Source organism: Oryctolagus cuniculus, chromosome 15 (genome assembly GCF_051225735.1).
Source record: "Oryctolagus cuniculus isolate XC-2025 breed Fujian yellow rabbit chromosome 15, ASM5122573v1, whole genome shotgun sequence".
NCBI lineage: Eukaryota > Metazoa > Chordata > Mammalia > Lagomorpha > Leporidae > Oryctolagus > Oryctolagus cuniculus.
Genome location: NC_142881.1, coordinates 13,608,457 through 13,630,620, shown reverse-complemented (window position 1 = coordinate 13,630,620; position 22,164 = coordinate 13,608,457). Strand labels below are relative to the sequence as shown.

Here is a 22,164-nt window from a genome sequence, read left to right as displayed (position 1 = left end):
GTTGCATGCTGGGAGGCTCGCAATAGAAAAACGGCAGCAGATAACCAGACAGATCGACAAGGCGGATTTCTACAACGCATCACAGGATCTGTGGGAAAGAAGCAAGGTGCTAGGGAGCGGGACCCCAGGGCCAGTGGGTGCAAAGTGCAGTGAGGGGCTTCAGCGGTGGTCGGCGGAGGCCTCACTGGAGAGGTGACAGTGAAAAGCAATTGTGGAGTGACAAGAAGCCCGGGGGAGGGCTAGGGAAGAGAGTTTCGGGCTGTGGGAAAAGGAAAGGCCAAGGCCCTGAGTTGGGAAAGGCATTGGCCAGTTGGATGGTGGAGGGCAGATGGTGAGGCCAGATGGTGGAGGCCAGCATGGCCGGTGCACAGGGCTCCATGGAAAGCAGTGAGAGAAGAGATCCAGGAGGCAGACAGGTGCTCGGACACCCACCCATCATGGACCTGTTGGTCCACCATCAGTGTTGCACATCTCGGTCTTAGTCTATCTCTGTTGCTAATAACATAATGCTAGGGAAGTCACAGAGTCAAGGGTGTATTGTCTCGCAGTTCTGGGCCCGGTGGAGGTGCTGGCCTTCTTGCTGGGGGAGTCCTGAGGCGGCACAGAGCATCGCCTGGTGAGGACAGACGGTGCAGCTGTAGGTCCTCTGCTCGCTCGCACTCTCTCTCCAGCCAGGTCACCGGCACTGTCAGGAGAGCCCCACCCTGATGACCTCATCTAACCTTGACCATACCCCAAAGTCCCCAACCCTAAAACCACAGTCAGATCAAGTTTCTCCCCTCTTAACACCTTGCAGTGGGGGTTAAACTTCAACCTGAGGGGCCAGCCTGCAGCGCCAGCATCCCATATGGGCACTGGTTCAATAATGCACCTGGAAAAGCAGCAGAGGACGGTCCGAGTTCTTGGGTCCCTGTACCCATGTGGGAGACCCAGAAGAAGCTCCTGGCTTTGGCCTGGCTGAATCCTGGCCATTGTGGCTATTTGGGGAGTTGAACAGGAGAATGGGAGATCTCTCTGTCTCTCCTTCTCTCTCTGTAACTCTGCCTTTCAAATACATAAATAAACCTTTAAAAAGAAACCTCAACCTGCATTTTCAGAGGGGATGAGCCATTGTCCACCCATAGCCCTCCTCCAGCACCAAGTGTTGCAGAGCCAAGGAAAAGCACAATTACCTTGGCTTCACCACTGTCTGAAAACGACGCCAACACCTTCCTAGGCTGCAGAAGCGAAATTCCAAAGCTTAACCACCTCATCACCTGGACAGGTCTGCCAGGTGGCTCAGGCCAGGCAGGTTTAGAGGAGACATGTGTTTTGTGTTTCGGTTTATTCTCTGTAAGGATCTCCCCTATTCTGTGTGATCGGCATCCGGCAAAGCTTGTTGACTGCTTGCTCGGGATAACAAGTTATCAACCACGCAACGTCTTAGTTCATTCTGCATCACCTGGATTCACATCCTACCTCATCACCCATCAGCTGCATGACAGTGTAGGCAATTGATGTCTTTATCCCTCTGCCTCAGTTTCCACATCTGTTAAGGACAGGAACATTCGGCTGCTCTAAGACTTGCGCGTATAAAGTGCTTGTGACTCTGCTTGGCAAGCCTCAATCACTGTCATCTGCCACCTGCCAGTCTGTAGTGCTGCAGGGCCAGTGCCTTCCATTTTCTCAGTCAGAGACCCTCAGGGCCATACCCGTGTTTCAGTGCTCGGGAGTGCAAGCTTTGACATTGAGGGCTATTTAACTTGGGAATGAGGGGGCACACCCGGTGTTTGCCGTGCGGTGCTTTATCTGCACCATTGTGAGAACTGGCTGGGCTGCTCACAGATGCAGGCATCGGTGGCTCAAACATGATGGCCCCCAGGGGCCCAGTCTCGCCCACAGGTGTGCAAACTGCAGAGAACCTGGGGAAATCCAGCAGATGTGATGTGGGCTTTGGGGGGGCCCCAGAACCCTATTCAAATGATAGTGAATGTAATGGTTGCTGTTCTTTTCAGCCATTATGCCCTAGATCGGCTCAGTGCACAGCAATAGATACCTGGAACAGGTGTGCAATGAGAGGGTGTGGCCAGGGCTGTTGTGGGCTGTGAATCTGTCTGCAAAGCTCCTGTGCCTGGTGCTGCTGCCCGGCCAGTGACAGAGACCCAGAGTGTGGCAGAGACAGGCAGGGACAGGATGTCTCCATAACCACTTTCCTTTACTGTAGCTGCTTAGGGCATTCCTCTCTGTTCTAAGTTATGTCCTCCCTGCTTTGGTGATGAAACAGAAAATGGAAAAGGAGGACCCACGTGGCTCACAAGTCCACCCCAGGTGCAACGTTTGCGACGTGCCTCCCCCTCTTAATCAAGCGTTCTCCTCTCTTCCCAGACTTGTGGGAAGATTCGACCGCCATTAGTAATCTTGGGTATTTGTCCAGATTAAAATACTAAATACACACAGCCAGTGCTATCTTCGCCTGCTTGTTGCTTGAAGTAGCGTCCAAACGATAAGGCTGGGTATATAGAAAACAGCCTGCTCACTCGATCCAGGAGGAGGGAACGCCTGGAGCATCAGACGCGGCAAAGCACCTGCGCCATTCCTCGCCACGCCGGCTGCGAAGCAGAGGTGAGCAGGCGGCCCTGGGTGCCTGAGAGGCTTCACCCAGCCGTCCGGCAACTTGGTGAGGGTGAGTGTGTGTGTGTTTCCCGTAGATGCTGGGCTTCTGGACACTCACGCTCTTCCTGCTGGGAGCAGCCACAGGTGAGAAACGTCGCAGCTGCCCCCCAGGAAGGGCTCAGCCCACGCTCTCTGCACCGGTCAGGGAAAGCTGCGGCCAAGGCGGGATCTCCAGCAGCCCCCAGCCCCTCCAGGTTCTAGAGAGAGGGGAGGGGGGCCGATGCTCCACCTGGGAGAAGTAGAGCAGTCTGAGGGGATCCACCCACGGCAGAGCACCCCACACACACCCTGGTCTGCCCTAATGTCCAAGTGCCCGAGCCCAGACTTTTCTAGATAAAGCATTAAACCCCTGCCTGGGCTCACACACTGGCCTATCAACGCCCATTATCACGTCACCCAAATAGATGCATCAGACAAGACCAGGATGAGCCAGGGGACTCTGAAGACTTGATGGTGGAGCTAAGCAAATGCACGCTGGTGTCTCTGTGGGATGCAGTGGGACAGGTTCCAGGCCAGGCAGTGCGCAGTGTGCCCGGAGAGTGACGAGGCCTGGGTGGCAGTGACACCCCAGAGCCCGGCCTCGGAGCTCCTCGCTGAGCAGATTCACCCTCCGTCTCTAGGAAAACAAGTCTGCTATGAGGACCTGGGGTGCTTTTCTGATGCCGAGCCCTGGGCTGGGACTGCCATGAGGCCCCTGAACATGCTGCCCTGGAGCCCTGAGCTGATTGGCACCCGCTTCCTGCTCTACACCAACGAGAACCCCAGCTCCTTCCAGGTGAGACCTCGGTCACGTTCATGTCACTGGGCCCCGGGTAGCGGCTGTGCCCACCGGCAGGACTTGAGGTCCGTACCTCTGCACCTCTTCCTGCATGGTGCCCTGCCCCACTCCGTGCCTCCAGTGGCCTCCCAGGCCCAGGTGGACCTGGACAGAGTCAGTGTTTACAAAGGAAATTCTATAAACGTTAGTTTGAATGAAGGAATCATTCGCATTTGCCAGAGCCTCACCTGGTTGTGTGATTCTGGTCTCGGGCAAAGAGCTGACGGGAGTCATCTGGAAGGTGAGACCATGAGCCCTAATGCAGACTGGGTGGAGGCAGCGATCGCTGGCCCCAGGAGGGAGCAGAGAAGGGGAAGTCGGGGTGGACTGCATCAAAGAAGTGACTTGCAAAGCTTTGAAAACGCAAGGCTTTGGGACAGGCAGAGATGGGGAAGGAGAGAAACAAACTTTCAGGACTGGACTGATGACACATGTGGCACCTCTGTGTTTGTCACAGATTCTCTCCCTCTCTGATCCATCAACGATCGAGGCGTCAAATTTTCAAACGGACAGGAAGACCCGGTTCATCATTCACGGCTTCATAGACAAGGCCGAGGAGAGCTGGGTGGGAGACATGTGCAAGGTAGGAGACGGCTCTGACCCCCGGGCAGCCCTGCTGGCCCGGCCTCCGCTTCCTGCGAATGCCTCACTTTATGCCCCGACTGGAAAACAGGCGATCTGTACATATCAGGTGCCTCTTACTTACAGGAGATCTGTACGTATCAGGTACCTTGTATCTATGGGCAATCGTACATGTCAGCCACTCTTCCAAAAATAAGCCTTTCTTCCTGTGTTTCTGGACTACGTTTGTAGCCCGAAGCAACAACATTTCAATGTGAACCAAAGCCCTCCTCCCACTGTTCTCTTGAAGTAGCACCCAAGTGCCATAGTCTATCCTCAAGACCCAAGTGCCATAGTCTATCCTCAAGATCAAGGCTTGACGTTTCTGCTTCCATTTCCCAGGAGGGTTCTCTGTATTTCTGTAATTAAGGGATTTTGTTCTTAGGGCTCAAATCTTTGCCACATTCCTGATAGTCAGAGGTGTGTTGTTGAAAGGAGAACTAAGATTGACAGGATGACTGACCCAGCAGAACAGAAAGTGCCACAAGTACTTGTGATACCGCATCTGCTGGTAGGAGCACACGTGTGTGTGCACGCGTGCCCATACATGCACACAGTGATGTGTACACAACGTGCAAGTCGCATGCACGCACGCACACGATACCATCCTCCTTCAGATGTGAGTCAGATGTGCACTGACTCAATTTATTTTCTATCATCTAGGAATTGACCCCAGCAGTCTGCTGGCCAATACATAGGTTAATAAGCATCTCAACAGTCACTTTCAACAGGAAAAATCACAAGTCCAGAAAACTAAGGTCATTCGGCCTGCAGCCTTGGATCGCCAGGCATTTAACTCTCAGCACCGCTCTGGGCCTATCATTAAAAAGCATCTTAGAGAGACAGTAGGTGCCCCCAAATTCTCCAGGGTTGTGAGAGAGTTCTCAGGATTACTTTGAAAAAAAAAAAAAAAAAAGTCCTGGGAAAAATACTCTTAGGGTCTGCATGGATGGGCTCACACATATCCATGCCACGTATGTGAACGGTCCCCAACTGGATTTTCCCCGTAGAGCGTCCTTTTTAATTCAGGCTGCCTGGCTGCATTCAGCTCCTCTGACTACCCGCAAGCTTTCCTTTCAGAATCCTTGCCTTGCCTTTCTGTTGCTGCACGTCTATTGCTCAGACATCTGAGTTTACCCCGTGACATACTGAGACAGCCTGAACCTGCAAAAAGGAGACAGCTTCCCATCCTCGTCCAAGGCCAGGGAATGCCCCACAGGCTGGAGCGTTGCCAAGAGACCAAAAGAGCCGCTCCTGGCCGAACGCACCAGGTCATTCAGACTCTGGGCGCCCAAGATTGCACAGGAGCCTCTTCCTTTGCAGGACGGGGCTTGCTTAATAATGGGATTGTTTCCCACCTGATTGGGTTTGGCCATAGAAAACCAGAGAGTAGTAGCCGGGTTTTAACCTACAGGGTAGCGAGGGAATGGGCTGGTTTGCCTTACTCTTGGCATTTGTCCTGAGGGATAACTCCTAGCAGCAGGCTTCCCTACTACACTCTGTCTCATCTCTGCACCAGGCTGGGAGAAGAGAGAAGCGGCCATGGGTGGGGATCCCCAGGACCCCATGGTAACATTCTGGTATCTCCCAACTCCAGAACATGTTCGAAGTGGAAGAGGTGAACTGTATCTGTGTGGACTGGAAGAAGGGCTCCCAAACCAGCTACACGCAGGCCGCCAACAACGTGCGGGTGGTGGGCGCACAGGTGGCCCAGCTGCTCAGCATCCTGTCGGTGAGTGGACCCGCTGGGGGCAGGCAGCGCCAGTGGGTGCAGCTGGGGAGCAGTGGATTAAAGATAAACTGGAAACCAGTGGCATTTCTCTGGGGATCTTCTAAAATATTGAAATTTACCTTCATCATGATACCCCAGTAGATGAAAAAAATCACACCAGCCAACACTTAGGGAGTGAGAGCTTTTAAGATCATCTTCAATTCACAGATAAGGAAACTGAGACCCAGAAAGGTTAACTAACTTGCCCCCAAAATCATAAGGCCGGTGAGTAGGAGTGGTCTTTTGAGCCAGAACAGGCAGCTCCAAGGGCCACCTACTACACCAGGTGGGCTCCATCTAGGGCAAAGCGGGACATGGCCAGGGAGACCCAAATGGAGCTGATAGCAGGATGTGCAATGGGCAGATTCCGACCCCATTGCCTGTTGATGTGGAAGAATTCCTTCTGCCACAGTTGTTCAGTTGACAAGTCTTCCTACCCTGGTCTTTGATTTTAGCTCAGTCTTTCAGTTGAGTCAGCAGTTCTTTGTGACTGTCTCCTATACCAGTTCAAGGTCCACACCATTTGTGTCTCATAGCTGAAGGGTCTACTAAAGAACCAATTGCTCCCAACTACTGTTGCACCCCTGCGGAAGTCCAAACCCATGGTGTGTGTACAAGAGGCGCTGTAGGCTGATAAATGGGCACATTGGGTGGTGTCTCTGCACGGGGCTGCTGGATGTGTTTGCTCACCCAGTGCTCTTGGAGCACAGCGTCAGGAGTGTGAGATGGGTAAAGAGGAGGACGAAGTCCTCGGCCCTCAAGGTTCTCACCAGTGGTGACTGGCCATGGCTCTAGCTGTGGTCTAGTAGAATGTTCTAACTGGCAGAGGATGGGTTTGATGGGAGCCCAGGGGAGGCAGCTACTCCAGACTGAGGGGGGGTAGGGTGGGATTAAGGACATCTCTCCAGGAAGAGACATCTAATGGAAAGCTGAAGGCTAGTCTGTGTTGATCTTAGCTGGGCAGGTGAGTGTGGGGATGGACCCTGATGGGAAAAATATAAACCAGGTCCAGAGGATGGAAGAATAAGATGCAATGGGGGATTTGAAAGTTCAACAATGGATTACGTTAGGGAGAGTTTAAGAAAGTTGTAGAAGACTCAGGCAAGTGCTGAGGCCCTGAGAGACTGATGCTGAGAGCCGTGGGATCCATGGAAGGTCTTAGCAGAGGGACTGACACCAGGTCGGCATATGAGAAAAACTAAAGCCAAAGAATGCCCTGCAAATGCAATCCCCCCGCCTCTCCAGACGAACTACAGCTACTCGCCTTCCGAAGCTCACCTCATCGGCCACAGCCTGGGGGCCCACGTGGCTGGCGAGGCAGGCAGAAGGACTCCGGGCCTGGGCAGGATCACTGGTAAGGCCCCGGGGCAGGACCCCAGGGTTGGTCCCCAGTAACCCCACAATGTGACCATAATACTGCAGCCCAGCTCGGAGCAGCCCTGAGGCAAACGGTCCCCTTGGCAGGGGCAGGTGTGGGCAGAGCTGGCCCAGCGCTTCCTCTACCTCTGGTTACCTCTACCCCATGACCACCTGCTGGCCGCTAGGCTCCATGCTAGTGACTCACTCACTTAATCTATAACAGGTGCCATTATCACCTCATTTGAGAAAATCTAGAAACAGAGGCACTGACGGATTGAGTGACTTACTTGAGGTCAATTTGCCCAAAAAGTAAAGAAGTAGGGAAGCAGAGCCTGGTGAACCCACAGCGTGTTTTCTTCGCTGTGACACCATTCTGCTTGACCCTTTTCCTTCCACCGTGGAAAGAGAAAGACCATGTCGGAGAAGAAAGCTACAAGAATAAATGGGAGAATCTGACATGGGGAGAAATCCTTGCACCAACAAGATCCAAATCCCTTTGTCTATCCGCCCTCCTCTATCCATGTCACTGGGCCCCTCTGTGGTGCGCGGCACTGAGACTCCCTGTCCTTAGAGTTGCACGCAGGGCCATAGCACGCCATGACTCCAAGGTATGGCATCCCTTGAGTTGGGCAAGACATAGCCTGGGCAACTGTACACCTTGTGCTGCTGGCGCCTACAGTCAGGTGTACCATTCCGTGGCGTTTTCCGCTCTTGCAGGGTTGGACCCCGTGAAAGCGAGTTTCGAGGGCACCCCTGAAGAGGTTCGACTTGATCCCTCCGATGCTGACCTGGTTGATGTAATCCACACAGACGCAGCTCCCTCGTTCCTGTCCTTCGGTGAGCCTCGCGGTGCGGCGGCTGCAAGCATGTGTGGCTGCACTTCCACCACAAGCGCCCACATCACATTAAACCACATAATGCTGTTCCACACATTTTAGGTTTGGGAATGAGCCAAATGGCGGGTCACCTCGACTTCTTCCCCAACGGAGGAGAGAACATGCCGGGCTGCAAGAAGAACGCGCTGTCGCAGATCCTGGACCTGGACGGCATCTGGGAAGGTGCAGTGCGGGTGGCGACGGGGGGAGAGAGGAGGGAATCGTTTTCCGGGGGTGAGCAGCGCCTGGCCGTGGCAGAGCTTAGGAGTGAGAGAACGTGCAGCTCTCCCTCTGGACCTGGTTTCTGCAAAGCATAGCCACGTGTTTGTTCTCTATTGGCTCTGCTGATTCTGCACTTCCTAACACATTGCTGTGCGTGTTCTGGGAGGTACACACAGCAAAGGATCACAGACCAGGCACTGAAGGCTGGGATTCCATCACTCGAACAGAGAGGGGGCAAACAAGAAGGACAAACATCCCGACTACACCCAAGGGCCTGTTTCTGCAAGCTCTCCTTTGGCACCAGTGATTGAGCTCAAACTTGTGTAACTAGTTTCCAATCCGCAGACAGATGGGGAAACTTCCCAATGGTTTCCATGGCAAAATCATTTGGGAGTCATTGCTCGCCGACGTTGCATAGGGATGAGGAGCAGCCACTGGCGAGGCAGCTGAGAGCGGAGACTGCTGTGGCGATGGCGACTATTTGTTGCTGACCTCAGCACACCTGGGAACCAGGAGCCTCCTCCAGGTCCGGACGTGCTGTATCTCATGAGAGCGCAAGGACAATGCACAGCTTGAAGTTTCCGCCAAACACTGCGTGTGGCATCACGCAGGTTAACACCCTTAGTGGTCTGACCAAATCTAATGAATACAGATTTTTATTGAATTTGCTCAAATTGGCTTGGCAAAGCAATTATTCAGGATGAAGATACTTGTGTGTTATTTTTTTTTTCAGCCTGTGAGACTTTGCATGGATAAAGATCATCCAAACTCGCCATCAGTAGTGGCCACACAAATTCAGCCAGGTCTGAAAGGCGTGCTATGACATTTGTCACTTGGCAGGAGTTGTAGGAAACCAAGGGAGGTTTATGGAAGATCGAGACACTATGACAGTGATGCTCACTTAAAGCCACCTACAGCTCCTTTTCACTTGCGTTAGTGCAGCATCAAAGTGTCTTTGCACTGGCTTTGTCACATCTGGAGATCATGCCACCTCGAGTCCCACCTGGTCTGAGCTAGAAGTTACAGGGTTGGGCTTGGGGTTAGTTGCCAACATACTCACTGTCATCTGTAACTCTGAGGCTGTCATCTGTAGATCCTTCCATAAGACATGGATGACACGATACCCACCTCCCAGGAAAGGTGAGGATTATACAGATAACACATGTAAAACGATCAGAACATTGCACGGAGCACAGGGAGCACTCTCTGTGTGTCCATTGTCGTTATTATGGCTGGACATTGGACTCGATTTAGATTTTCTAAAACCTAGAGTTCCCTTTTGGAACCACCCCATTTGGACAGAGAGCAGCCACGAGGCTGTCATGGCCCCCTGACCACATGTGCAGACTTTCTCATTTCTTCCCCAGGAACCCGGGACTTTGTGGCTTGCAATCACCTACGAAGTTACAAGTATTACTCAGAGAGCATCCTCAACCCTGACGGGTTCGCTGCGTACCCCTGCACTTCCTACAAGGACTTTCAGTCTGTAAGCTCACGTCCTGCCTTGAGTGAGGGACACAGCCACCTGTGGGGCTGTGGGCCTCCTGTGTCTGGGATTCGTGTGTTTTGCATTGCCCTTCAGAGTTCGTGGTCTTGTGGAATGCAGGCAGAAAATGTTAAAGAGCATTAGGTAGGAGAGGCTAAAATTCTAAGTGAGTTATGTGGGAATGGGAAATCAGAGAAAACAGCCAGTCCATACAAGGTTCAAAAGGCTTCCTGCAGGGGGCAGCATTTGAATATGACTTGGGAAATGACAGTTTAGAGGGCTGAGGGGCACAGCAAGGGCAAAGCAAGTGTAAAAGAATGTGTGAGAGGAGAGCTCACACATCGCGAGAAGGGAAGGTGACTGCTGGGGTTCTACGCGCCATGCGGGCGACAAGAGGGGAGATGGAAGAAATGAAACAGTGGCCCCTCTCTGTTCTGGCTCACGTGAGCCATGTGTGCTTCCCTTCCCTACCCACATTCAGTGCCATCATGCGGGTAGCTTGCAACTGACAAGGGCCTAGGATTCACACTGCAGAAACTGGTAGACGCTGCCGCCAGGGCTTTCTGTCCTGGAGAATCTGCTGCTGATCCCTCACCAGCACACGACGGGATGCAAGCTGTCGCTGCTCTAACCTGGCCTTGGGCATCAGCGGTTTTTAAAGCTCCCCAGATAATTCTAATGTGTTGTGCATCAGGGTTGGGATCTTTGGCCAACACAAAGGTAATTTAGAGATTGTCTCTTCCAATGTTCTTCCTGTTACAAACGAGGACGCTTAGGCTGTGGGAAAAGTGAGTGTCTGCTCCCGCGGATGCATGGGTCATAAAAAGACAACATCTCCACCTGTCTCTTCTTCAGAACAAGTGCTTCCCCTGTCCAGATCAAGGGTGTCCTCAGATGGGCCACTACGCCGACAAGTTCACCAACAAGACACGTGAGGAGCAGCGGAAATTCTTCCTGAACACTGGAGAGGCCAGAAACTTTGCACGTAAGTGGGTCTTTGACCATCTGCTCAGGCAAAGAAAGCATAATTTCTGTTACAAATGGAGGGCTTACTCTGGCCGGAAATATTTGTGGGTACACTTTGTTCCTCTTAGAAAAGGGCACATCCACCCAAACTATGCCATTTAAGAGTCGACTGAGATTTAGAAAGAGCCCCCACATTGCTTTCGTTTTATTTCTGTGGCACGACTTGGGCAGAAGTGAAGAGGATAAATTAAGGGGACCCTGGCAGCGCTGGTCGTTGTGAGCAGCCGCCCTGAATTTCTGCCACTCCACAGTTCATCGTCCCTTCCATTTCCAAGATGACGTCACACACGCCTGTTCTGTTCCCTCAGCAAACTTCATTAGGTGCCAGCTCTTTGCTTGGCTCGTGGAAAAGCCCGCCTCCAATCTCCATGCTTCCTTCTTTGTCCATGAATCCCTGATACCCAGGAGCTAATTCTCTGGTGGAGAGGAGGGTGGAAAACAGGAAGAGGGGTGACTTCTCTCCAAAACCTGCTGAATGGGTTAAGACAAAGGGTAGAGACCAGGCATGTTTGGGCCACTCTGTATGTCAGCCACCCTGTTACAGTTCCATAAGATTTGGCCAAGTAAAAGCCGAAACAGTATATTTGTATAAATAGATGACTAGAAATCCATAAATATAACACATGTCTTGTGTAGTTGTTAAAGTCAGATTTATTGAGGTATAATTTATACGCAGCATGATTCACCCCTTTGAGCGTATGGTTCTATGAGCTTTGACAAATGAATAGTTGTGTAACATTGCCACAATCAGCACACAGACCATTTCCATCACTACGGAGATACATTTTTTTACAAATGACACTGGCGAATCAATCCTTCCACTAATGTAGTGATGCATGACATACTTGCCCATATTTTGACAAAACAAATTAAACATCCCAACGCCGTCTATTCATTCCCCAACCAGCCTTTATTTATGGGCCCCAGACTATGCCAAACTCTGAGGACGCAGGGATGAACAAAACACTCTTCCCTTGCAATTTACTTCAGTCAAGAAGACAGAAACCAACCCAGCAGCTACAAGTGGGGTGGGCTTGGTGGGTGGCTTCCGTGGCATTGACTGGAGATCCAACACCGCCCAACGGGAGGGCTGGGAACAAGAGAGGATATGAAAGACGAGTGTGAGTTAGGCCAAGCGTGTGTGTTTGTGTGTGCTTTTATACTTGTACACACATGCATGGGTATTTTCATGTGAGTATGTGTGGGTGTGTTGCTAGGCATGTTTGCATGTACGCATGTGTGTCTATGTGTGTAGGTTTGCATGTGTACACACCTAGGTTTGCAGGTATGTTTTTCTGGGGGTTTGTGCAGGTTTGTGTGTATTCTGGGCACTGGGACAGAACTCCAGGTAGAAGTCTGGGTGATGACTGACCATGCACCTGCTGTGTGCTGGAGTCTGTCCAGGTCCTGAGCGATCCTCCCAAATGTAGAGACCAGCCCTGTTCCTTCTCTTCTCCCCGGCTCACAGCTCTGCCATTCTAGAGCTGCGCTGTCCTGCAGAACTTTCAGTGAAGGTGCATTCGGGCCTGTCCGGGACATTTGCCCGTATCACGACTTAGCACTTGCAGTGCTGCTTGTGAGCCTGAGGAACTGAACTTGTGACCGTGTTTCAATTTACTTCGGGCGTAAGCAGCCACCTCTGATAGTGGCTCAGTGATGAGGCACAGGATGTCTACAGGGACCACTGATGGCTAAGTGCTTCCCCCTAAGGCCCGCCTTGAGTAGTAGATGAACAAGAAGAATTTCTCCTGCCCTGATGCCTCCGTGTGAGGAATGGGTAAGGAATCTGGGATTCGGGCTACCTATTTCATGGGTAATAGACTGGCCTCTTCCATCCTGCACGTAGGCTGGAGGTACGGCGTTTCCGTAACACTGAGTGGAAGAAGAGCCACTGGTCAAATCAAAGTTGCTTTGTTTGGAAGCAAAGGAAACACTCACCAGTATGATGTCTTCAGGTATGAGTTCATTGCAGAATCTGCTTCCTGTATCTCATTTGATGATTCACATGACCTTGAAACCATGCACCTAACCTATCATCTCTTTGATATCAATGGATTTTAAATTATTTACTGAAGTTAATTACAGACTCTGCCAATGAATTTTGTTTTCTCTATTATACACCCAGGCACTTGGTTCTTTCTCTTTCAATAGAACAGATTGAAAAAAAAAAACAAAATCTAACATTATCCCAGGTATTCTGTTTCCCAATTAGCACAAAAATACGTACTTGTTGTGTTAAATTAAGTAGCTAAATTATTACTGTATTGCCAAAAAAATAAAAATAATATAAAGGAATTATATAATTTTCTATAAGGCAGCTTTGAGTAGAAATTAACTTGAGTTAAACAAAACTTAAATCCTAGTTTGAGGGCTGCCAGCACCCAATTGGCTCTTCCATTTCTCCACCCTTTACTTGAAGATTAATTTGGAAAGGCAAAAAGAGCAGCATGGCCTTCTAGGGTCTTTCGAACTCATTTCCATGAAGGGGATGTTTTTATTTCTCTGTTTCAAGGGGGATCATCCAACCAGGCTCCACCCATTCTACGGAGTTCGATGCAGATCTTGATGTGGGAACGATTGAGAAAGTCAAGTTTCTTTGGAATAACCACGTGGTGAACCCAACCTTTCCCAAAGTGGGTGCAGCTAAGATCACCGTGCAAAAGGGAGAAAACAAGACCGTGTATGTATCTTTGCTGGTTTGTGCCTAAGGATCCCTGTATTCCGTGAACTTTATGAAGACCCTTCGTATCATTTCTGTTGGTGAACTTTACACGGGTTCTCACTACTGCCTGTGTAGATACAAAATATGGGACCTGGCCTCCAAGGAGAAACAGAGGGCAAAATAAGAAAGAGAAACAAGGAAATAATTTCTGAAGTTTCAAGGTTAGAAGTATGAGCTAGAGAGTGGAGAGGGCCAATGACATTTCAGGATAATTGAAGGACAAAGAAATGAGTTTTAGGAAAAAACATAAAATGTGAACTAGAACAAGAGCACATGGAGGTGGCGGTCCTTGTGGGCTATGCACTCTGTCTGTGGCTTCCCTTGCTCGTGCCTGAAGCAGCACAGGGCCTTGGGTAGGGCAAGGGGACACTGGAGGGACGTGGAAAGAACCAGAGTGGAGCAGAGTAACTCCCCCTCCCCAGCTCAGACATTCCTGGTGTGGCTTTGCGGGAAGGCGTCTGGGCTCTCAGCCACTGGTGTTTAGGGTTAGGTGGGGCTGCTGGGCCCATGCTCTGGCAAATGACATTTCCCCAGGGGTAGGGAGTGGGTTGGCAGAGTGAGTGGCATGGAGGTTGCCCCTTGTCACAGCCACGAATCACCAAGCTGGATGGCTCTGTGAGGTTCTCCCCATCCCGACAAGGCAGCAATGCCAGGGCTGGCCCAGCCCCATGGTCAGTGAGCCAGGAGCTCCGCTCTGCTCCAAAATCGGTGGCACAGGGCCCCCTTAGGCGTGCCCCAAGGCCTGCAGCCAGGAACTGAGTGGTTAAGAGCGCATCACAAGAAGTGATGTCGATGGATTCTTAGAAACCAGAGGCGTTACTGGGAGAGGAGTTCCCACAGGTAACACACCCCAGACCGAGTCAGCCGGGCCTGGCTCCTGCCTGGGGTTTTGAGGAAAGGCGAAGGCTTCCTAGAAATGGAAGTGCAGGTACCTGAGGCTACCTCCAAGGTGCGTGCTGCTTCCCCAGCCGCCCACTCCAGAGCGCCTCTGTCTTGAGAGAAGCCAGATGCCAGATAACAGAGGAGAGAAATAGAGATGGGTCTCAACCAGCATCAAACCTCTCTAACTCATTCGCAGAGTCAAACAACAACAACAACAACAAACTGAATTAGTCAAATCATTCACATAGGTTGCTGTTAATGAGCTAGCCAATAACATTTTAAAAATAATAAGTATAGTTACCAGTTTTTTTGTTTTACTTCTAATGTCATGGGACGTTACACAGAGCACCTCTCTACAAATGAAGACATTGACATTCAGAGTCCTCTCCCAGGCCAGAGCTAGAAGGTGGGAGGAGGCACCCAGAGGCAGGGCCAGCTCCCCTCACTCCCAGTCTGGACCACAAGGCCGGGGAAGCTTGACCACAGACAGGCTGGGCCATGGGATCAGATGGGCCCGTGTGTGCATCTTGGTTCTGCCACTCATGAACTGAGAGCCCGCTGTACCTCAGTTTCCCCTGCTGTAACGCAGGCCCACTAAGCAGACCTCCTCCCACGTGTGGGGAGGACGAAGTTCACACAGGTGAGCCCTTAGCAAGTTGCCGGTAGCTCATAAAGAGTTCAGTCTGTCACAGCTCCTGGAATGTTCAGTGGGGTCCCCTGGGGGGCTCCAGGAAGAGAGGTACCCCCTGTAAGCCCAATCCGTCATTCCCTGAGGCCGTCCTGCCCCTGCAGAGAGTGAGAAACGTCAGAGTCGCAGCCTCAGGAGGCCTCAGCCCTGCTGGACACGGGACCAGGCGACAGGCGCCGAGCTGGAGCCACAGCACCTGGCCCGTGGGCCCCTCGCCTGCAGGCTACAGCTACAGCGTTCCTCGTTCCTTTGGAGTTGTGTCGCAGTTAGTTTGCCTAACAGCTCACAGGGCCGTGGCTTTCCCGAGATGCCCAGGGCCTAGAAAGCACCACTTTGTCTCCACAGGTACGACTTCTGCAGCGAGGAGACCGTGAAAGAAGACGTTCTGCTGACCGTCTTGCCCTGTGTAGCTCCAGGCTCAGTGTGAGCCCCATGCATGTCAATAAAATCCCCCCACGCATCTGTCTGCCGCCGCCGTGTGTCTCTGACGTCAGCTGCCGCCTAGGGGACTGTGGGAACTAATGGTTTAAATAATCCAGAAGCATTTGCATGCATTGGGGCTTCTTTCCATTGACTCCCCAACGCACCCCACTTCCCCCCCAGCCCCTTCTCCCCAGGGAAGGTGATTGACAGCAGAACCCGAGTCTGAGTCCGGCCTCAGCAGAGCCTTGGGCCCCGCCCCTTGTCTTTTAGTGCAGTAACTGAGGACTGCAACAAGAGGCGGCTGCTGAGACAGAGTGGACAGTGTCCCGGCCAGAGCTGAGCGTCCCCTCCCTTCTAAGCCCCCTTGATCACCTTGCAGCATCACAGAAAGGCCTTGGGGTGACGCAGCCTCTTTGTGGTGCTATCTGGGAGAACTGGGGTCACAAGGTGCCCCTGGCTCTCAGTGTGGGATCCAGAGACTCTCTGGGGGACCAGGCCGGGCTTCCAGGCCCCACTGGCCCCGGGGCCCTGTCTCTGCCTTCTGTACAGGGCCACCCCTGGCAGGGAGGCCTGGGCACTGACAAGGACTCCCAGAGATGGATTCTGAGTCCAATGCCCTGTTGAGAGAGCCTGCTCTGTTAGCCAATCAGCCAGGGCCACCCACGAGCCCTCAGCCAATCAGTCGTCACCGTGGGGCCCACCCAGGCAGACCTCCGTCAGCTTGGGGAAGGGTTTCCTTCACCTGCCCCAGTCGTCCCAGGAGCCGGCGTCTCCCCAGAGTGTGTCTCCTCTGGGTCACCAGGCTTCTCTTCCCACCGTGGCAATTCCGCTGCCTTGGCTGTGTGTCTAACCAGCGAGGCTGTCTCCAAGCTTCCCACTGGCATGCCGGGGGACCCCAGGCGGCCCCCAGAAAGCAGCGCTGTGGGGAGGGCAGGAGGAGCAGCTGCATGAAGGGCCTCCCGGTGCAGGCGTGGAGATAAGCAGTGGTGGTGACAGGCATGGGAGAGATGACTGACAGCAGTGGCGGGGACCAACCAGCTCCACTGGTGGAGGCACAGAGCCCAGCGCTGAGGCCCAGCTGCTTGATGCTGAGCAGCCTTTGGCACGTTTGACCCAGCACTGGCTCTGAAAGCCACACTCTGGGCAAGGCACCACTGTGTTGGCAAAAGGGTTCAAGCAAAGAAAAGTAGATCCTGCAAATACTCGTCGCACAGAAGTGCCCTCTGCCCACAGTGCTGGGGAGTGCTGCCTCCAATACGCACTATCAGCTGCCTTCCAGGAACAAAAGGCAAGAACGTCCCAGGACTGGATGAGCCAGTGAGGGAAGGAGCAACATGGGGAAGGTTCCACAAAAGGGGTGAGTCTAGACCCAGGTTTGAAGAAAAATGTCCTACAGAGACTGCAGGCTGGGAGGCCAGCCGGGAGGAGGCAGCCCCTGCAGATGTCCAGGCAAGAGATAACGAAGACCAGGGGTGGTGGGACAAGGTAGAAGTGGTGACTGGAACCGAGGTGTAACAGAAGGGCTGTGCTGGGGGCCACGGGTAGAAGCCCTACTCCCTGGTCAAGGCCAGGCTGTCTCACCCTACTGCCTGGACTAACAATTCCTGCAGAGAGGAATGCGGCCTTGGAAGCAGCCCAGCCTTCTACACTGCAAAGTCCTGCCTGTACCCCAGCTTCATAGCTGGTCCCAGGAGAGTCCTCGCCGCCCGGCACCAGGTGGGCTGCCCCGTCTGATAGCGCTGGGTAACAGACCCGTGGGAGGAAGTTCACCCATCCACCACGAGGGGGTGGAGGGAAGGAGCAAAGGTGGGAAGACCTGAACCCCACTCCCTTCTCAGCCCTGGTCTGAATGCAGACTACACGCTGAGCTCCCAGTGTTTTGCTGAGATGCCCACCTGGCCTGCCAGGGGCATTCTCTCCACTTCGCTGTGCAGCCCTGCCCGCCCAGCCTGCACGGCGGGGCGCTCTCAGCTCCCTCCGGCGAGGGGCCCATCCGTGCTGGTGGAGGCACCACCTCATTAGACCCTGCTAGCTTGCTTACCGCCACTGTCTGCCTCACATCTGAAACCCTCCTCTCACAGCCAACAAGAGCCTCTCTCCCGCGGCCGGCGCTGTGGCAGAGCGAATAAAGCTGCCATCAGTGACGCCTGACTGCCCTACTTCCCATCCAGCTCCCTGCCAATGGCCTGGGAAAGCAATGGAAGTGCTTGGGCCCCTACCAACCATGCGGGAGATCCAGAACAAGCTCCTGGCTCCCGGCTTTGGCCTGGCCCAGCCCTGGCCATTACGGCCATCTAGGGAGTGAACCAGCAGACGGAAGGTCTCTCTCTCTCTCTCTCTCTCTCTCTCTCCCCCATCTCTGCAACTGACTTTCAAAATAAATAAATAAGCCTTAAAAAAAAAAAAACCTCTCTTCCACCCATCTCCACTAAGATGAATTCCACAGCATACAGCCGTGGTAGGGGGAAGCCGGTTGGAGAAGCTCCCACGGCTGCTGGCCACACAGCACACACTCAGTACCAGAGCCCCAGCCTCCGGGCCGCCTGGAGTGCCCCGGATCCCAACCACAGGTGCAGCAGTGCCGTGTGCTCCAGGGGTGCGCAGGCAGCTGGCAGAGACCCCAGGGAGGCAAGGGCAGGGCCCTGCTCGCTCCGCCCAGAGCCTTTGCTGGAAACTGTGTCCTTAAGGAAGCTCCCAGGAAGGCAGAGAGGAGCAGCTTCCCAGGTCGCCATCCTGGACCTCGGCCACCCACCAGTGGGGCTCTTAAGTGTCCAACTTCCTGGCACTGCTCTGGGCCCAGGTATCTTAATCCTTACCTCAGGGTCTTGCCCCCAAAAAATTCAGAGCAGAGGCAAAGTGCAGTGCACACGTGAGGGCAGGATAGATTTAGAGACAGAGAGTGAGCATACAGTCACATGTGACACGCAGGGGGCCGGAGAGTCGCCTGTGAGAAGAGACACAGAAGAAGCCCAAGAAGGGTCCCCAAGCATGTAAAGGAATAAAGGGCCCCTCCCCCTTACCAGTAGGGGGTGGGGGCTCAGCCTTCTGGGATTTCTATGGCACTTCCACATGAAGTTTAACTTCCTCCTTCCTGGTCCCGGATGAGAGACAGGTGCAGCCTGGGAAGGTGGGCAGGTCAAGATGACAGGTGAGGGATAAAGCTACAAGGCCCACTTTCCCCATATCACTGCCACTGGCAGTCTAAGCCCAGCTCCGTAGATCCACAGCCCAAACCCACTGATCTAGGGAGATAGGACGGGAGCAGGTGTCTGGGATCCTTGGGGTTACTCTGGGGTGCACCTGCCATTATGGATGTGGCCCTGGCCAAGTCTGATCAAGTTTCCAGACTTAAGGGCTGTGTGGGGCCCATGGTTGGGCTTACGTTTGTCTTTCAGTAACAAAAGCGGTGCCTTCAGGACGCGATACGCAGTATTATTACGTAGCTTTGGAAGGATTCCAAACACAGCTTGCCATGGGATGTTTCTGTTTTGCCATGTGTGCTGCACTGCCTTGGAAAGTATGACACCTTGTCAGACTCCATATGTCAGCTCCTCCAACCCCTGGGAACGCCCACTTTTATTTTATCACCCCTCTCCTCTGTCAGGCACCGTCCTCGACTGCTGGACTTCCCAGTGCATGAAACGCAAGGGTTTGATGGATGATTTGAGAGCTTAGGCTATGGCTGGCGGGCTACACTGCTGGCTGCCTCTCTGCACACCCATGGCTTGGGCTGGGACAGGACTTGGAGGTGCCTGTGCCATGCTGCTCTCGGGCATCAGGGGTCCTGCCATGTCACGTGGTGACAGACCTCTGCTGCAGTGGTCAGGCGAGCTTCTCTCAGGAACCGCCCACATAAAGGCCACCTTGAACTTGAATCACAATTTCCGTTCCACAGAGGCCCGCCTCCACCCCAGGTGAGCATCTGGTCTTTACTAATTTTGGAGCTCACTCGCTGTGTGCTGCCTGTGCCCCCATCTAACTGGTGTATTCCCTGGGAGGGGGTTGTTCGTGTCATTCTCCCCACTGTTAAGAACCATGAACCTAAGGGGAATTCGCATGCAATGTACCATGTAGTTGTACTTTAGAAATTTATATTTATTAAATAAAGGTTGAAAAAAAATGTACCATGTGACTCATGAAATCAAACCTTGATCATGGCCTTGTTTCACATAGGCAATATGTATTAGTAACCAGTTGATGAACTTGAAGCTCAGGACTTATGGTCTGGTAGGAAGCAATAAAAAAAGGGGGGGGGGGGGCACTGAGTCAGCAGGATTCTAATCATACCAGGTGACTTGTGCAGGTGTTTTCTACCCTCTGGGCCCCAGCTTTCTCGTGTGTAAAAATGTAGCCCTGCCCTGCTGTACTGTCACCTTCAGTATCTAACAAGGGTCAAAGGCATCCTTGGAAGGCAAGGCTCTACCCCTGAGCTAGCGTGCTACGAGATGAGTGAGCCGGCCGAGGATGGCTGCAGCCTGGCCATGGTCATGGAGGCTTGGGGGTACCTGCACCTGCCACGCAGCAGTGCTTGTTCCAGTGGGCTTCACACCTGCCACCCTATGTCCTGCACACAGCCCAGTGTACAAGGATGGCCCTGCTCCCCAGGGTGTCACAGGTGCAAGGGACCAGCCAAAGCATGATCGAGGAATGCTGGGTGTTCATCATGGCCCTGAACCAGACTCACTCAGGGGCTTGCAAAGAACAAGGAACTCCAGGGCCCCACCCTGACCAATGAGGAAGTAAGCATATGCCACAGACCTGGAAGCCCATCCTGCCTGCCTCCCACACGGAGAGCCCCCTCCAGACGGGGGTCTGCGGTCCCCAGGGCTTCCAGCACACTGAACAACTGTGAATATTGTGTGTTCATGTTGATAATATGCTTTCTCTTGGTGGTGATAACACACAAGAAGAATTTGTGGATGTTCAGTGCAATGAAACGAATAGGAATATCCCAAGGGTGGGGGAGGGGTGTGAGAAGGAGCAAAGCAGGGAGGCTGGGATCTGTTTGCTGGGGTCACAGACATCTTGGAGAGTGTGCTCTGGGGTGAAAATCTGAAAGAGACGCTACAGGCTTTGAGAGCAGAGAGCATGTTCTGTGACCTGGAATGAAAGACGCGAACAGGGAGCCAGGAGATTGGGGTCGGGGGAGGCGCCTTGCAGAGCTGAGCAGGGGCAGCATCCTTGGCAGAGGGAACCGCCAAGTGCAGAAGCTCGGAGGAGGGAAAGGCAGGTTCACGCCAGAACCGCGAGACCTGTCTCTGAGCAGTTGTCGGCTGGCAAGACGTGGAGGGAGTGGCACAAGCCTAGCTGGGTGGGGCCAGCTGGGGGCTGGGCTGCCCTAACACAGTGGCTTCAGTGACAGGGTGGCATTGCCCTGCAGTTCCAGAGGCTGTAAGTACCAGACGGCCGCGCGCTGGTTCCTTCTGAGGCCCACGGGGGAGAATCTGCAAGGTGCCGCCCACCTGCCTTCTCTGGTTCACCGGCAGCGCTGGCATCCCTCGGCGTCCACAGCCCTGCTGTTCACAGGGCCATCTCCCCACTCTGGCACCAGATTTCCCCCACTGGGAGGTCACCAGTCATCCTTGAGGAGGGCCAGTATGACCCCAGTTCAATTCATCACCTCCAGTAAGACCTCTCTCCTAAGGCCATGTCCCAGGGGGCTGGGGCTCAGGACTCAAACCTATCTTCTTTCGGGGACACAACTCAGTCCACAGCGGGAGGCCCCTTGCTATGGCTGAGTGTCTGTGCCCCTCCCACGTGTGTGTTGGAACTTAGCCCTTGTTGTGATGTTCAGAGGTGGGGACTTTGTGGGGGCTCTGTCCTCGGGAATTGGATGACAGACCTCCCAAGAGCTGCCAGGCCCCCGCAGCCCTTCTGTGTGCAGACCCAACAGAAAACCACCATATGGGCAGCAGACAGCGGGCCCTCACCAGAACCAAACCCGCTGGCACTATGACTTTCAACTCCACAGCCCCCAGAACTGTGAGGAAGACATTTGCATCCATTCTAAATCACCCAGCCAGACAACGGCACCACCCTGTGCGCCCAGCATCGGAGTGTGGACTCCTGCTGCATGCTGGCCCCCTCTGCAGAGCTGTTCTCTCGCAGGAGTGCCCAAGTCGCAGCACAGCCTACACGCAAGCCCTCCGCAGTACGCTTCCTCGTCTCAGCTCGTTCCGCCGTCTGTCTGTGGGTCATGTTGCCTGCATCCTTGAGGCCATCAGTCCCACATGGGCAGGGAAGGAGGATGTCCCATTCACTGCCGTACCCTCAGGGCTGGAAGACCGTCCACTGTTGAAAGCCACATACAAATAACTGAGTGGTAGCTCAACACCTGTGCATCTGAAGACCAGGACCAAGACAAGCTTGGGCTGGAAGCTGGGAGGACCTTGGGAAGTAGAGGGAGGATGACTTGGAGGGAGAGAGGCAGTGGCCCAGAGAGAGGTGGTGCCAGCCACATGAGGGTAAGGATGGGGAGGGGGCACGGATGCAGGCAGTGAGGAGGGGGATGGGGCAGGGAGGTTTCTACTGGCCTCGGTGCAGGAGGAGGAGGATCCAAGCCCCCGCCATCCCCCAAGCCGCTGCTGTGCCAGCTGGCAGGGCTCACCCAGGCCCTGACC

General features: G+C 53.5%; 1 protein-coding gene across 2 annotated transcripts; it reads left to right on the top strand.

Moving 5' to 3' along the window:
• The first annotated feature begins 2,492 nt into the window (after nt 1–2,492).
• LOC100349526 (inactive pancreatic lipase-related protein 1) lies at nt 2,493–15,587 on the top strand. Of its 2 annotated transcripts, XM_002718730.4 has the most exons (13): nt 2,493–2,601; nt 2,688–2,736; nt 3,273–3,427; nt 3,927–4,052; nt 5,688–5,822; nt 7,107–7,215; nt 7,938–8,057; nt 8,159–8,278; nt 9,685–9,803; nt 10,659–10,788; nt 12,676–12,784; nt 13,342–13,509; nt 15,467–15,587. In XM_002718730.4, the coding sequence occupies exons 2-13, from the start codon at nt 2,688–2,690 to the stop codon at nt 15,546–15,548; spliced, it is 1,422 nt and encodes a 473-aa protein (XP_002718776.3). In that variant the 5' UTR covers nt 2,493–2,601; the 3' UTR covers nt 15,549–15,587. The 2 variants fall into 2 exon arrangements, with proteins under 2 accessions (XP_002718776.3, XP_089169745.1); XM_089313619.1 differs by lacking the exon at nt 2,493–2,601 and having other exon boundaries at nt 2,732–2,846.
• Nucleotides 15,588–22,164: the final 6,577 nt, after the last annotated feature.